This window comes from Pseudorca crassidens, chromosome 9 (assembly GCF_039906515.1).
Source record: "Pseudorca crassidens isolate mPseCra1 chromosome 9, mPseCra1.hap1, whole genome shotgun sequence".
Classification (NCBI taxonomy): Eukaryota; Metazoa; Chordata; class Mammalia; order Artiodactyla; family Delphinidae; genus Pseudorca; species Pseudorca crassidens.
This window is the reverse complement of record NC_090304.1, coordinates 105273701-105289563: the sequence shown is the minus strand read 5'-3', so window position 1 is coordinate 105289563 and position 15863 is coordinate 105273701. Positions and strand designations below refer to the sequence as shown.

At 43.5% G+C, this 15863-nt stretch overlaps 1 protein-coding gene across 2 annotated transcripts in view; it reads left to right on the top strand.

The window, feature by feature from the left end:
- Positions 1–15863, top strand: part of PRDM10 (PR/SET domain 10) — an 87574-nt gene that overhangs the window by 59581 nt on the left and 12130 nt on the right. For both annotated transcript variants that reach the window (XM_067751575.1, XM_067751574.1), the window contains 9 exons: positions 286–415; positions 924–1166; positions 6260–6607; positions 8930–9085; positions 10808–10987; positions 11813–11923; positions 12934–13134; positions 13789–13932; positions 14622–14792. In XM_067751575.1, the coding sequence (XP_067607676.1) occupies positions 286–415; positions 924–1166; positions 6260–6607; positions 8930–9085; positions 10808–10987; positions 11813–11923; positions 12934–13134; positions 13789–13932; positions 14622–14792 (1684 nt within the window). The remainder of the gene's footprint in view (positions 1–285; positions 416–923; positions 1167–6259; positions 6608–8929; positions 9086–10807; positions 10988–11812; positions 11924–12933; positions 13135–13788; positions 13933–14621; positions 14793–15863) is intronic.

Sequence of the window (15863 nt, the reverse complement as noted above, 5' to 3'; positions counted from 1 at the left end):
TCCAGAATTTTTGGTAGCAAAATGGTGTCAGTGCTTTGACTTTTTAAACCTCCTTTTATTCTGAATAATTTAAGACATCTCTTTGAGCTATGTAGATGGCAAAGATGAGAAATTTGGAAAGCGTGCATGAGCAAAGTGATTGTTTCCATTAGAAAAAAAGAATCAGGAAAAGAAATCAAGTGAGAGGAGATCAAGATTTGGGGTGAATCGGGATCATTCAGGGAAATATTTGTTGCGCAGTATTGTGTAACCATGACTATCTATAACCCAATGTCTTGTCCCCAGAACAAGAGGCAGAGGAAGGGGGCGAGGCAAGAGGCGGTTTGGCCCAGGTCGGCGGCCGGGACGCCCTCCCAAATTTATCCGCTTGGAAATAACCAGTGAAAATGGGGAAAAGTGTGATGATGGGACACAGGTATGGGGGATGGGAAAGCAAGAGCTCTTCTTGGATGCTTGGTTAGAGAACTTATGAGAACCATTACTGGATTCAAATACAAACGCCTCTCAGAGGGTGATGGGCCTGCCTGTCAGTGCTGTGCTGCCTGGTAATTAAAGTCTGACTAGAGAAAGGCTAAAAAGAACGTTGTTTCAAACGTTACTTACAACAAAAACCCAACTCTGCTGCCCTAAAGGTTTGAAATTGTCCAGAGACATTACTGGGGGACTCTGTTTAATTAGTTTAAACAATTAAAATGATGATATTCCAGAAGAGTCCTGTCATAGTCTTTTCCTCACAAAATGATCTGGAATGTCTCCTGGTTTTTACATCCTGTGGATGGTTACCTAACTAATTTTCTCAGAAAGAAAATATTCTTTTCTGAGCATAACGACGCTAGTCATTTAAAAAGTAAAGCAGCAATTCTAAATCCTAGCACTAATGTCTATCTAGGTAGGGAAATAATTGCTGGTTATTGCAATTTCAGGACTTGCTGCATTTTCCCACCAAGGAGCAGTTCGATGAGGCTGAACCTGCAACTCTGAATGGGCTGGACCAACCAGAGCAGCCCGCGCTCGCAGTCCCTCAGCTGCCACCGGAAGCCCAGTCTTCTCTGGAGCACGAGACGGAAACGCACGAGCTGCACCTGCAGCCCCAGCACGAGGAGAGCGTGCTGCCCGCCCAGAGCACCCTGACGGCCGACGACATGCGCAGGGCCAAACGCATCCGGGTAAGCGGGACGCCCGCCCCGCCCTCTCCCAGCCCTCCGCCCCGCGGGCGCTGACCTCTGTCTAGGCGGCCAGCCGCGTAGGTGCCCTGCCGTTCACCACCACTTATAAGGCTTGCTTGCATCTAGCCTATCACAGGCTCAAGCCCCTTGTTTTGGAAGAAAGTATGAACTGTTTCTCTGGGTCTCTGGGTCCCGTGGCAGGCTGGCATGGCCGGTCCTAGATTCCATCAATTTACCGGTGACTCAGAAGCCTGGCTCTTGGCAGCATCCGGACTGGTGTAGTTAGAGTAGAATAACTCTCTGGATGCCTAAACTCACAGATTGGAAATGGAGAGATAAGTACACTGAGTTGTAATAGTTACTTACATTGAAGCCAGGCTAATCTGTGCCTAATCATAGCTCTCAAGTCAGTTTGGGGTTTTGAATTTGTTTATCAATGGTTTCCAAGGGGAGACTGGCAAATGCCAGGACCCGTCAGTGCACAGGGACCTGAGTTCAAGTTGATCTGGCAGGTGCAGCGCACACACGGGGACAGCTCGGAGCTAAGCTCCAGGTTCGGGGGTAGGGCGGTGTCTCACCCGCGTGACCGGTGACTTGACTTCAGGCCATGTGGCTGCACGGCCTCCATGGCTGCCTGGCCCGGTGTGTTTTGTCCCTATTTCACAGACAGCGTTGAGTGTGCGTTAGGACCTGCGGGGGATGCATGTGGAGAGCAACGTGGTTTTGTGAGATCAGTGTCTGTGTGGACAATTGACATCCAGAAGAGAATGACTTAAACCCGTGATTGTGGCAGCAGGACGTTTAAAGACTTTTCTTAATCCTTTATGCAGATGAAAGAGACTTTTTGTATAACTTCCGAGGCTTTACAGTTTCTAGGTGGACGATCATTTTAGCTTATGTTTCTTTGGGTCTTATTTGCCGATAGGCTAGAAGGGACCTTGAACAATAGTCTAGTCCGTGCCTTCGTTTAAAAATACATTTAAATGTTTGTTCTGTATGATAGCGTGGGAGAACTCTGAGCAATCAGGCTAAATAGACTTTATAAGGGTCCTGAAATGGAAACGTATAAAACTTATGACTCCATGTATATTATTTCAAAAGGATATGTAAACCTACATAAATACACACCAGAAAGGCAAAAGGCTCTGCATACCTTCCATCCGTCATGCCACATGATTCCCAATCTGTGTTTCACTCTTTCTTGGGCAATTACTATCTTTTCTGCTTTGGCCATTCTGATTTTTCACTAGGTCCATAGAAATGCTTTCTAGATTGAATTTTTTGAAGGAAAAAACCAAAGCCCACATGTTTCGTGAGGTGTGGATGTGTAAGCATAGTGTAGCCATGATCGTACTTGTGTTCTGGAATGAACTGGGTTACTGGTTTTGGAACAAGATTCCTTGTGTCAAAGCAAAAGCCATGTGTATGTGGCTTTTGGAGGTCAGTCTTAGGTGAGCGATTTTTTTTTTTCCTCTCACACATTCTAAAAAGCAGGGGCTATGTATTTTTTCATCTTTTCTATCCAGATTGGTAATGACCAACTGAAGGGAAGCCTTCCAACCCCATTGGTAATGTAACTATTTTTCTCTCCTCTAATGCTGCCTGCTCAGTTGGAGCTGCAGGTACGTTTGTTTCCTGTGTTTCACTCACATAACAGAATGTTATTTAAGTGTTTGCCTGACCTGCTGTTCTTTGCAACCTGTACTTACTAAATCCTGGTGGAAACGACAGTTTGGTTGCTACAGTCAATGCAAATTAGTTAATGAATAATGATAATTTATTTTCAAATAGTGAGTGGGCTGCAGTTTGCTCATACACAAAATGAAGGGTAGGACTAAGTGATCTCCAAGGTCCCTTCCAGCTCTGAAACAACTGAATGACTTCTGCAGTGGCACCGAGTTCTGACTGTATGTTCAGCACTGCCTAGATGCACAGTAGAAATTTCACTGGTGTCCTGTCCTCTGGGATCTTCCAGTCTAATTAGGGAGGCAATGCTAATGTAAGGTGGGTCACAGTTAAGTGCTACACGTAAAGGTAGAGCCTATAATTGCTATCAGAAGTTGGAAGAGTAAAAGGCCAAAGAAAGCTGGAGTTGGGGAATAATTCATAGATGAAGTGAGAGTTAAACTGGGAAAGAGAGACAGGAAGAAGGGAGATGGTTTCAGAGGACGGCAGCCATAGCATCAAAGGCCGACACCCAGGAATTGTTTGGTGTGGTTGCTGGCCGGACCTGAGCACGGGTACCACCTGGAGGGTCGTGGAGAGTAGCACATACCGGGCAAGGCTAGCCCAATAGAGGTTTTGAAAACTGGGCAGAAAACAGGCCAGAGAAAAGTTGTTTAAAAAAAAAAAAAGCCAACAAACATGATTGATTTCCTTTTAATGTTAGGATCAAAATAATATGAAAATTAGTCAGTTTAGGTTCCTTTAGCTATTAACATCAGACTTTAGAAACGTTTTATGGTTTTGTCTGCAAAGACTCTGTTGACTCAGAATTCATCTCAGTGTGAGTCGAATCCCTTGTCACAGGTTTTAGCAACTATACCATTTTGTCACCTTTCAAGAAGCTTATGTTCCATCCAGTACAGAGTGGTTGGCCAACGACAACTCTGAGACCCATCTGTGCTGCTTCCACCCTTTCTCTTGATTGCTTCTAGAAAATGTGTACCAGTTGCAGCTCTGAACTGCAGAAGATACCGTAGAGCTGAAATGGCCTGCAAGTGGGTTGGGGGCGGACAGTTTCAGCACTTCCACTACCTTGTAATGAGAGGGTTACATTAGGATCATTCGATCAGAGAAACAACCTAGTTCTTGAGCACTTAGTTCAGTGCTCCATGGAAATCAAAAAGGCAGTAAGAACAAGGTTTGTCGGTAGAGCTAAGAAAGTGGAGCCCAGCGGCTGCTGGGTTTAGATCAAGGGTCTGAGGACACTCACACTAAACAGAGATGACAGGAGACTTATTAGCATAATGGACTGAAACAAAACCACCATCCAGATTTGGTGCCCAAGGGGAAGTGGAATCTCCGTGGGACCAAGACCAGTTGTTGTGCGTTATGTCTGCCCTTGGAAACATCACTGAACTTGGGTAAAGGAAATGATGCATTCCCCGAGCACTCTAAATCTTGAATCTCTGAACCTCAGGATAGCATCTGTTCTTTTTGCAATATTTCCGTAAAGCTTGGAGAGTAGCCAGAATCGTGAGAGCTTTTATGTAAAATAAGTATCTGTCCAGATAGGGTAGAAAGACTAGGTGACCGCTAAACCGTATAATGAAGTGAAAGAAAGCTCTGTGGCTGATTTGAAAAAGGTCTGTTGTTGATGATCTCTTCAGGTGGTACAGAAAAGATCTTGAAGTAATTCTTTTTGATTTTCTTATGAAATACATTTCATTAATTTGCAAACTTTTATTGACACTTCCCTTGAGCTCAGCTATTTTTTTAAGAGACCTAGATACAAAGGAGAATAAAATATGATGCAACCCCAGTCAACCTGGGAAGATGATGGAATTGCGAGATATTTACTCAAGATAAATCAGTAGGTAAAATACCTCTCCCAACCCTATTGGAGAAGCCCCGAGAAAGACGTTCTCTGCTATATAGGAACTATGTTCAGGATTTTCACTAAGTCAACAATAATTATTTTGCTTTTTCCCTAAATGATTATTTCACATTAAAGTTACTTCAGAAGTTGCTGCTTGTGAATAATTTGAAATTAAGGGTTTAAGCATTGTTCATTGTACTTTTTTCATTGCACAAATAACGCATTAAGACCTCCATTAATTCTTTAATTACTAGTCTCTTATAGTTACATAAGCATACCCATTCACAGATATATTTTTTTGAGGGATTTCCCCCCCCCACCTCATAGCTGTCTAGAACTTTCCCCCTGGTGTTTTGAGGAACTTATGAATGAGTCTTCATTATAGTAGAACTAAAATATTGATTCTGTATTCTCTGTGTGAAAGATGATTCTGTTGGTTTGCTCTCAGTAGAACGTGAGTTGTTTTCTCAGTGGTGGTGATGAATTTGCACTAAGTAACCATCTTCCCTCACTGGGATTCCCTATAACAATTGGATGAATTTACAAGATGGCTAATCAGCATTAGAAGTGCAATCTGTGACTGAAAAGCAAAAAAGAGCGAAATTGACTGGTCTAGACAGGGAACAAAGCAATAAGCTTAACCCAATTAGCAAGGCATTCTAACCAGTGGAGCTAACCAGCTACACTGAGAAGCTGTCCTCTGCATTTCCTGAGTAGGAAGTGATTAAGGCACATATTCCATTTAGAACGTGTGCTTCCATATCTTGTCTCAGCTGCAAACGCGTTCATGTAAATCTGTATCTTCGTTCTCTTTCATTCTTTTTCATAAATTGAGATATAATTCACTTACCATAAAATTCACTTTTTTTGTAGTGGTTTTTAGAATAGTCCCAAAGTTGCACAACCATCACCACTAATTCCAGGACATTTTCATCACCGGCGAAAGAAATCCCATATCCGCTGCCTCCTTCCCCCAGCCCTTGGTACTTACTACGCTTCAGTTCTTTTTATTATCTTTATTTTTGCTAAGCATTTTAATCAAGCTTCAAGTTCTTTTTCTCAAAGACTTCAACAGGTAGCATTTGGCTGACTCACTCCAACCTCATCATGCATGTGTGACTCAACCCAAGTCATTTCTTCCAAGTCTTCAATTTTTATTCTACTTGACTCTGGGGTTTGTTTTACTCTATTGGCTTGGCCAAAAAGTTTATTCGGGTTTTTCCTGTAACATCTTATGGAAAAACCTGAATGAACTTTTTGGCCAACCCAATATAAGTCCTCTATTTTTTGAACGTTACTTAGATCCTTTCAAAAGAAAACACACACACAGAGACGTAAAACAGCACACAAAAGTTTGTCTTTTCAAGACGAACTTCTTTGGGGATGGCTTCATTTTTAATGTCTTTACCAGAAAAATCTTTCAACTGTGTGTCCTAGAGTTTAATTTCTGTGGAAAGTCTGTGATTGCAGAGATTGTCCTCTTTTCCTATAAATGTGCGAGCTGCTTACACACTTAACTCACTAAATAATCTCATTTGTGTGTGTCTTTCAGAATGCAGCTCTTCAGCATCTGTTTATTCGGAAGTCCTTCCGGCCTTTTAAATGTTTGCAGTGTGGGAAGGCCTTCCGTGAAAAGGACAAACTGGACCAACACTTGCGCTTCCATGGGCGGGAGGGGAGCTGCCCATTGACCTGTGACCTCTGTAACAAGGGCTTCATCAGCAGTGCGTCCTTGGAGAGCCACATGAAGCTCCACTCAGACCAGAAGACTTACTCTTGCATTTTTTGCCCAGAATCCTTTGACCGCCTTGATTTGTTGAAAGATCACGTGGCCATTCATATCAGTGATGGCTACTTCACCTGCCCAACTTGTAAGAAACGGTTCCCAGATTTCATCCAGGTGAGTGTCTGCTACCGCGATGCCTGAACACTTCCTCTTTTAGGTAAAAGAAACTTCGAGTTTTGGAAGATTGAGACAGCCTGTCATCTGCATTTCCATTCCTTCTTTGCAGCATCTTCTTAGTTGAGCATGATATTTCTTCAGTCAACCTACTTTTGATAAGCAAAAGATTACTATGACCCTTAATTGTCCAAATAAGACATTGGCATTTAAACATTTAAGTTGTATTACAAGTAATAAACACCCAGATCTGGTTATAATCTTTAAAAAGTCTTTCTTAATCCTCGCCAATACCCACTACTCATAAAATATGTGGCGCTTGTAGAAGACATACCCCATTTCCTGGCCTGGAAACATTTTCTCCCCATCACTTTGGTTTCCTGTCTTGTGCTACTAAGGTGATGCATTTTGGAAGGAAACAAAGAGAAAGCTGGTATATAACATACTGTTTTTTTTTTAACTTTTTATTATATATTGGAGTATAGTTGGTTAACAGTGTTGTGTTAGTTTCAGGTGTACAGCAAAGTGACTCAGTTATATAGGTACATGTATCTATCCTTTTCCAAATTCTTTTCCCATTTAGGTTGTTACATAATATTGAGCAGAGTTCCCTGTGCTCTACAGTAGGTCCTTGTTGGTTATCCATTTTATTTATTTATTTTTGGCTGCGTTGGGTCTTCGTTGCTGCGCTCAGGCTTTCTCTAGTTGCGGCAAGCTCGGGCTATTCTTCATTGCAGTGTGCGGGCTTCTCATTGTGGTGGCTTCTCTTGTTGCGGAGCGCTGGCTCTAGGCACGTGGGCTCAGTAGTTGTGGCACGCAGGCTCAGTAGTTGTGGTGCACGGGCTTAGTTGCTCCGTGGAATGTGGGATCTTCCTGGACCGGGGATCGAACCCGTGTCCCCTGCATTGGCAGGCGGATTCTTAACCACTGGGCCACCAGGGAAGGTTATCCATTTTAAATATAGCAGTGTGTACATGTCAATCCCAAACTCCCAGTCTATCCCTCCCACCTGCTGCCTTCCCCCCGGTAACCATAAGTTCGTTCTCTAAGTCTGTGAGTCTGTTTCTGTTTTGTAAATAAGTTCATTTGTATCTTTTTTTTTTTTAAGAGTCTGCATATAAGTGATTTCTCTTTCTCTGACTTACTTCATTCAGTATGACAACCTCTAGATCCATCCATGTTGCTGCAAATGGTGTTATTTCATTCTTTTTAATGGCTGAGTAATATTCCATTGTATATATGTACCACACCTCCTTTATCCATTCCTCTGTCAATAGACATTTAGGTTGCTTCCGTGTTTTGGCTATAATATACTTCTGTATTAACACTGACCTCCTCCCCTGTATTATATTCTGGAGTAAAATGGGGTGAGGATAAATTCCAGAATATTCATGATTTCATTTGGACTTCAAGTGTTAATATTGTTACATGCTAGTGAATGAACAAGTAAGTCTAAATATCTAGTAAAAATATTGTGTCTCCCTCTTTTTTTTTTAAAATTACCAAAGCAAAAGGAGACTAGGATTTAATCATAGTTCTGTTAGTGTTGGGAGTCTTGGTAATTTTCTCACTTTACACAAACAATTAGAGAAGTTGCCTTAAGGTGGAATTTAATGGCACAAGAGACTCCAAAAATAATGAAGGAAAATGTCTTGCAGGAGTGGTTTGATATGACTCACTACTTAGCTCCCATCCATAACTCTTCTTTGCTGGGTATTTATGGCAAAGAGAGTTCAGAGGCCATATTCCTTTGTTTAAGTTATCTAAAAGTATAGGGAATAAGTCCCAGTTAAGGGGAAATGATGCTGGTGTTGTGCTGTTCTCATATATGGGTAATGTGTTTTCTCCCGTCTAATTCATGTCTTTAATTCTTCAGAACCTGATTTGATAGAAAGATGTAAAAGGACCAGTTACTACAAGGGGCTAAGTTGCTTCTATACATGTTGGAAGCAGGAAAAAGTGAGAAGGAATTATGTTTTGTTCTCTTATAGGTACTTTTTACCAAGATTCATTTAAATCCAAGGGAACTCTTGCTTTTAATCTTAAAAAAAAAAAAAAGGAAAGAAAAATGGGTTGCACGTGATCAGGGCTTGGACTAGGCGAACATTTTCTTCTTCCTCTTCAAGTTCTGTGGGAGGTCGAGGTTGGTAAGGCTTTCTGGCCTCTGTGATGGGGATAGTGTTACCGAGGCCCGTTATCAGTCACACCTGATTGGCTCCCAGGCCAGGCTGATGAAGATCCACGGCACAGCGTTTGGCTCCCTCTAGCGTCGCTGAGCTGCCTTTGGTCATTTCCCCTGACTTTCTGTGTCCTCACTGCCAGGTGAAAAAACACGTGCGAAGCTTCCACTCGGAAAAGATCTACCAGTGTACGGAGTGCGACAAGGCCTTCTGCCGCCCCGACAAGCTGCGGCTGCATATGCTCCGGCACTCAGACCGTAAGGACTTCCTGTGTTCTACGTGTGGGAAGCAGTTTAAGGTAGGAACCAGCAAGCAGCCTGGGTGTTCTCGGGCCACTGAAACTGACAAGCTGAGGATGAGCCTGCGCATTTCATGGGTGTATCATCTATGCTCAAGGAACAGACTTGAGATGTACTTTGTGCCTCATGTTTGACTTACTTGTTAAGATAAAATTAAGGGGAAAACTCACCTTAATTTCCCAAAATAATTAATTCAAATCCCCAAACAGAGTACTAATGCATCTTTTACAAGAATCCAAGTGTATAATGAATAGAACTAAACTGCTATCGAGGAACTCCTAAGAGGACAATACATTTACCCACCAAATTTTTTACTGAGCACTTATTAAGTGTAGGAGCCTGATAATTGAGCCCTGGGGCATGAGGACTGTCATCCAACAGAGGTGGGAAATCTGTGGGATGTTGAGAGCGCTTAGACTATTTTGGGGAATGTTAATGACTTACAGGATTAAGATAAAAAATAATAAGTATCAGAAATGGGCCTGGAATTTAGAAGAAAGCAACGGACAAACCCACGGGAGACTCAGAGATAAGAGTTAAACAAATGAATGTGAAAATGGTAAAATATGGTTCGTGGGGAAACCAGATGATTCTGCAAAGATGTCCCTGAGAGACACTCTGCAGAATATGAGTAGGTCATGCTGTCATAGAAACTGGAAAAGAATCCGAAATGGATTCAGGAGGGGAGAACTAATTTTAAAAGGAGGCATTTGTGTAGAGTGTGGAGTTGGTGGGGATGCCTGGCATTGCACCTCTGAACTTAGCATGGTTCCAGATACACGGTGGTCATTCAAGAAATGTTTGTTAATAAATGTGCTGAAAAATGAAGTAGTTACAGAAACATCCTCGTACCAAAATGTGGAAAGAACTGGTCTGGTAGAAAGGTTCAAAATCTTTCTAAGACCGATAGCAGTGTAATCGTATGTCCAGGAGCAGAGCCTCACTGGATAAGGGAGCTGGCATTTTTGGAATTTGTTTTTATTCAGGATGGGCTCTGCTTCATTTTCTGTCTGTGGACTCACATCAACATGTGTCACTAGAAGATTAGATTATCAGACTAAGAGCTGTGACCTAGACCGTGTGCCCCATCCATAGCAGGCAGTAACTGCTTACTTGAACTGCTAAATTTATATGATGAGAGATACTTACTTAAATTCATTTGGGATTTAGAGGAGTGTCATTATGTGTGTTAAAACATGTGGTAATTGAGGACACACATGGCTTTGTAAATCCAGTATTACCTACCATCCATTATCAGTTTGTCTTGTAGTTCTTTTTTTTTTTTTTTAAACTTTTTGGCTGCACTGCAAGGCATGTGGGATCTCAGTCCCCCCGACCAGGGATGGAACCCGCACCCCCTGCAGTGGAAGTGTGGAATCTTAACCGCTGGACTGCTAGGGAAGTCCCTGTCTTGTAGCTCTTAATACCAAACTTATTCCACGTGCCCTTTGATCACTTCTACATAAATGCAAAACCTTTCTTCTCAAAAATCATTGTGTAGTTTTCAAACTGGATGGTCATTTTCAAGCAAGGCTCATTGGAATGCACTTACTTGCTAGCGAACAGAGTAATTCCCAGCCAGGGTTGCCGTGTCCTCGGTTGTAGTCTGGTGGGTTGCGTTACTGCTAACTTGTATTGATTTTTTTTTTTACCCCTTCAATTAAAAATCTTCTACTCCCACTCCCCACCCCTCTGCCTTCTCAAAAATCCTCTCTAAACAGCGAAAAGACAAACTACGGGAACACATGCAGAGGATGCACAACCCTGAGAGGGAGGCCAAGAAAGCTGACCGCATCAGCCGCTCCAAGACGTTCAAGCCGCGCATCACGTCCACTGACTACGACAGCTTCACGTTCAAGTGCCGCCTGTGCATGATGGGCTTCCGGAGACGAGGCATGCTGGTCAGTGCCAGGCTCCGGACCGCGATGGCACAGTAGTCTGCACTAAACCTGTCACTGGGTTTCGTCCCTGGCCAGGGACAAAGCGGAGGCGAACAGTTCCCAGCCTGGGGCTTCTCTCCCCCCTGGTCACCCCTTGCTGCCTTTGCCATGGTTCATTTCCGGTGTTTCTTGGAAGAGGTCTGTTGATCACTTTGCATTGCTCGGTTTGCTTTGCTTTGCCCCTCTCCGGCTCTGCTCTCCTCTTCCTGTTCTCTTCTGTGTTCCCGAACGTACTCTCTGGCGGGGTCGTTGCCTTGCAGCCCCCCCACACCAGTTGTTCCAGATATGACACAGCAATAGAAGGGAACTTTCCGCCAAGGCAGGGTATGCGAACCGGGTTAGCTGAAGCACCAGGAGAGCCGGGTCTCCGCTCTCAACTCATTGGGCCCTGATGACAGTTTTTGCAGAATATATCTGTATCTCATTCAACGTCCTCGGTAAGGCCAGGGCGCTGAATAATGGAGACACTTGATCAGGAGAATTCTTGAAAGAAATTCCTGCTAGTGTGATTTTCCATTTTTCCACCAGCAGCTCTTTCAGTCAAAGGCTATCGGTGGAATCCACAGCAGCCCAATTCACCTTCAGTGATTTGCTGAATTACTGTTAACTCCTGTTAATGCGTCGGTGTCAGAGGGTCCTGGCAGTGCCGGTTCTGGCCAAAGGCCTCATGTTTTGGGGTGTCGCTTCAGAGAGTTTCAGCTGCTTGCACTCGGTATCGGAGGTATTTGTTCAGCGTCTGCTGGTCACCGGGTCTCTTCTTCTCATTTGCTTTTTTTTTCCTTTTAGGTAAATCACTTATCAAAGAGGCACCCAGACATGAAGATAGAAGAGGTGCCAGAGTTAACTCTACCCATCATAAAGCCCAACCGTGACTACTTTTGTCAGTATTGTGATAAGGTAAAAGGAAACTGTCCATAGGAGGATACCTGTGTGGGAGCCCCGCTCAGGGCCAGCTTGTCTGCATGTATATATATATACTAGGACCTTGCAGTTTCTCTTAACAGATGGTTCCCTGTCTCTCAGTAGTCTTCCATTCAGACAAGAAAGGGCTAGGAGTGCAGCCTCATTTTAAGCCAAAATTATTTTCTTAAGAATTAGTGAGCTCTGTTTTTCTTGTTCCTTCTCTCTGTGATTTTTGCCGTTAAAGAAGAAGCTTATTACCAAGAGCTTAGTATATGCATTCATTTTAAATTCCTAAGCTCTAAAATGAGGGTGTTTGTCATCCTACTTGTAAAATACAGAGTAGATTTTGGATTTCTAGGAGATTGAGTAGGATGTGAAAAAGTCTGGTGGTGGAATACTGTTTGTACTATTCCATTCTTGATTTTTGCATAGTTACAAAAAACACAGGAATAGAATATACATGTATTGTTTCATTGTAATAATGTCTCCTTATACGATGTCAGCCGTATCAGTTATAGGCTGTGCATAAGTAGTGTCAACTTAAAAGTAAGAAACATTTTTTAAGCACAGATTCACCACTACAGGTTCTAGTTGCTATTAGACTTGCCATTTTGGAAGATTCTTTGGCATCTAGTAGTCAACTATGTATGTACATCACATGAGAGCTTTCACAGAAAGTCTAAAGGGTGAACTGGCCTTGAAAGAAATTGTTTCTATGACTGTATATTCACCTCTTAAACTTCAGGGTAAAGGTAAAGGTGTTTTTACTGTTCCTATCTTAGATGTATAAATTCAAGGCAGATGCCTCACATATCTATGTTATGTTCTTACGTTATTCTGATTTATGTTATATCCCCATTATCCTTCAGCATATCTGTTAATATAATTTATTTTGGACTACGTGAATACTTTCTCTCATTTCCTCGTGATGAAATTGTTAGATTGCCTTAAGCAAGAAGGTGGACGTATACACTGCTTCCATGGCAAAGCTTTTGAATTTGCAGGTTTATAAAAGTGCCAGTAAGCGAAAAGCCCATATTCTGAAGAACCATCCTGGGGCTGAGCTCCCACCAAGCATTCGGAAACTTCGTCCCGCCGGCCCTGGAGAACCAGACCCCATGCTGAGCACCCACACCCAGCTCACGGGCACTATAGCTACCCCGCCCGTGTGCTGCCCTCACTGCTCCAAACAGTACAGCAGCAAGGTACGGGGAAGGCTTTGGACCACGTCGGAACCAAGGTCATGGTTTAAGGGAACATTGCTTAAGAGAAGATGGTACTTATCCAGATGCCGTGATGGCGTCTTCTGAGTTGATGGGGGTGCTAAAGGAGCTGCTTCCTGAGAACAGGGAGCGTAGCACAGAACGGGAAGGGAATACAGTGGACTTTCCCGGGAATTAGTACCATCTGAGCACTTGAATGGTTTCCTTTGCCCTTGGCCCGAGGTGGGGCTCCGATTTCAATATTCCCTGCTCGTGGTTTATGAGCTCAGGCTTGCAGCAGCACTACATAAGAACTTAAATGATGGTTCTTGAGAAGGGGGTCATTGTTGCTGTGGGGGAATGCAGTCATTGATTGCTGCAGGTATTGGTGGGATCAGGGGATGCTGTGAGGTATTCTGACCTTGCCTGATAGCGTGGGGGGGTCACACGAGTCTTTACTTTCTTTCCAGCGTCTTCTTTTTTCCCTTTCATACCATTGTCCCGCTTCAGGGAGGGCAGGCAGAGCCAGTGTTACTCTTTTTTTTCTTTTAAACATAACATGAAGGACTATAGGAACCATTGGAGGGCTTGCATTTGAGAAAGATCGAAAATAACCTATTCTAGTAATTCTTCTTGGTTTTCGCCATAACTTTTCAGACCAAAATGGTACAGCACATTCGAAAGAAGCATCCGGAGTACGCCCAGCTACCCAACACCATACACACGCCTCTGACAACGGCCGTGATCAGTGCGGCTCCAGCTGTTTTAACTACAGACAGTGCTACCGGAGAGACTGTGGTGGTAAGTGTGTGACCGGTAAGAGCGACTCCTGTCCTCTGCTGCCCATCACAGCTTCAGTGCCAAGGCCATGTCTGTCCTGGTATTTAATTGGCTGCAGATGTAGCCCACCGCCCTTCAGGGTTCTATACCAGGCGTGATGCTTAACGATTGGGTCTCCCAGTCGGTGCTTTCCAAAGCTCTCTGTAAAAGGAGTAGCAGGAAATTCTCAGTGCTGCTTGTTCACTGCAAGATTGTCAGAACTGGGCCTCCCTGGTGGCGCAGTGGTTGAGAGTCCGTCTGCCGATGCAGGGGACACGGGTTCGTGCCCCGGTCCGGGAGGATCCCACATGCCACGGAGCGGCTGGGCCTGTGAGCCATGGCCGCTGAGCCTGCGCGTCTGGAGCCTGTGCTCCACGACGGGAGAGGCCACAACAGTGAGAGGCCCGCGTACAGCAAAAAAAAAAAAAAAAAAGATTGTCAGAGCCTCCGGGGTAACTCCCTGGGCCTGACACAGACAGACAGCTAGAGGTATATAGGTAATCTTCCAACACCTTCTTAACTCTGGGTCTTTTTCTATCCGAGCTCAGGGCTCATTTGCGGTCCCATGATCCCACCAGTTAGACAAACCAACTGTTTGTAGGATTTCAGAGCACTGAAACAGCCACAAGCAGCAGTGTTATCAGCTGATGTGCTTTTTGTGATTTTTGCAGACAACAGACTTGCTAACCCAGGCTATGACGGAACTGTCCCAGACCTTAACGACGGATTACCGAACGCCGCAAGGGGACTACCAGAGAATCCAGTACATTCCCGTGTCGCAGTCTACATCTGGGCTACAGCAGCCTCAGCACATACAGCTTCAAGTGGTGCAGGTGGCCCCGGTACTGTCCTGCGTTTATTTCTCTTTACCTGCGTGAATGCCATATGGCCACCAGCCAACACAGCAGCTGGGGTCAGCTAAAACACCTAATTCTCAGAGCTGGGGCTGGGCCCTACATACTGTGCATGTCAGCGTGGAGTCTAAGGCGTTTGTAAAGCCCTGGCTGTCGAGGGCTCTGGACTCAGCAGTGTAAGAGATTTTTGTCAACAGTATCCAGAGATTTTCGGCTCCAGTGTATACCACTATCCTGCCCTGCTGCAGGCCAGCACTGAGCCTCTTCTGAACCCTTACCCTGGGCACCCAGGTGGACTACTTGGTGAGGAGCCTGTTTGATCAGCCCCTACCCAGGCATCAAATGACGTCTGTCAGTTGGAGGTTGTAAGGAATAACTGTGAATTTTGAATATCGCTTAGTACCTTATTAGTAGCAAGTTATAACTGTTCCTTCTACAAGGTAATTAATACCTCATTCTTACTGATTCAGGAGCTAAAAGAAAAAAGTCCTCCCAGAACTATTGTTTCATTGAATTATACTAAGGAAATGTACTCAAGGCACACATAAACAAATGTTTTGCTTTGAAATAAGTTGGACTCTGAAAATTTAAAACTAATATGAAAGCAGGAAAGAGGAAGTTGCCACTGTCATTGACTATTCTTTATCTTTTTTTTTTTTTTTAATAGGAGCGTTCTTAATTTTAGGCTTTGGAGGAATCTATGAATCCCTGAAGTTGTCTGTAAATTATGATATATATGTACATTATTTTAGAAAAAGGGTCTGCACTTTCATCAGATTCTCAGTTGTCTGTGATACATAAAAGGTTAGGAACCACTGTTTTAGTGGTTAAGTGTGACAAGCTGAAAGCGAATTTTCTCCTTTGATCTCTTTTAACTGATAAAGGGTAGGCCATTAAAATTAATTGAAACTTAAGGGAAAAAAGATTTTTGATTCCTGAGAGCTTCTCAGTCAGCTTCTTATTAGGAGCTATATTCCCTCATCTCCTCTTCCAGAATGAAATCTCGTTACTGTCTTATGGTTAATAAGCATAATTTTTAAAACTATTTTTTTCCCTGAT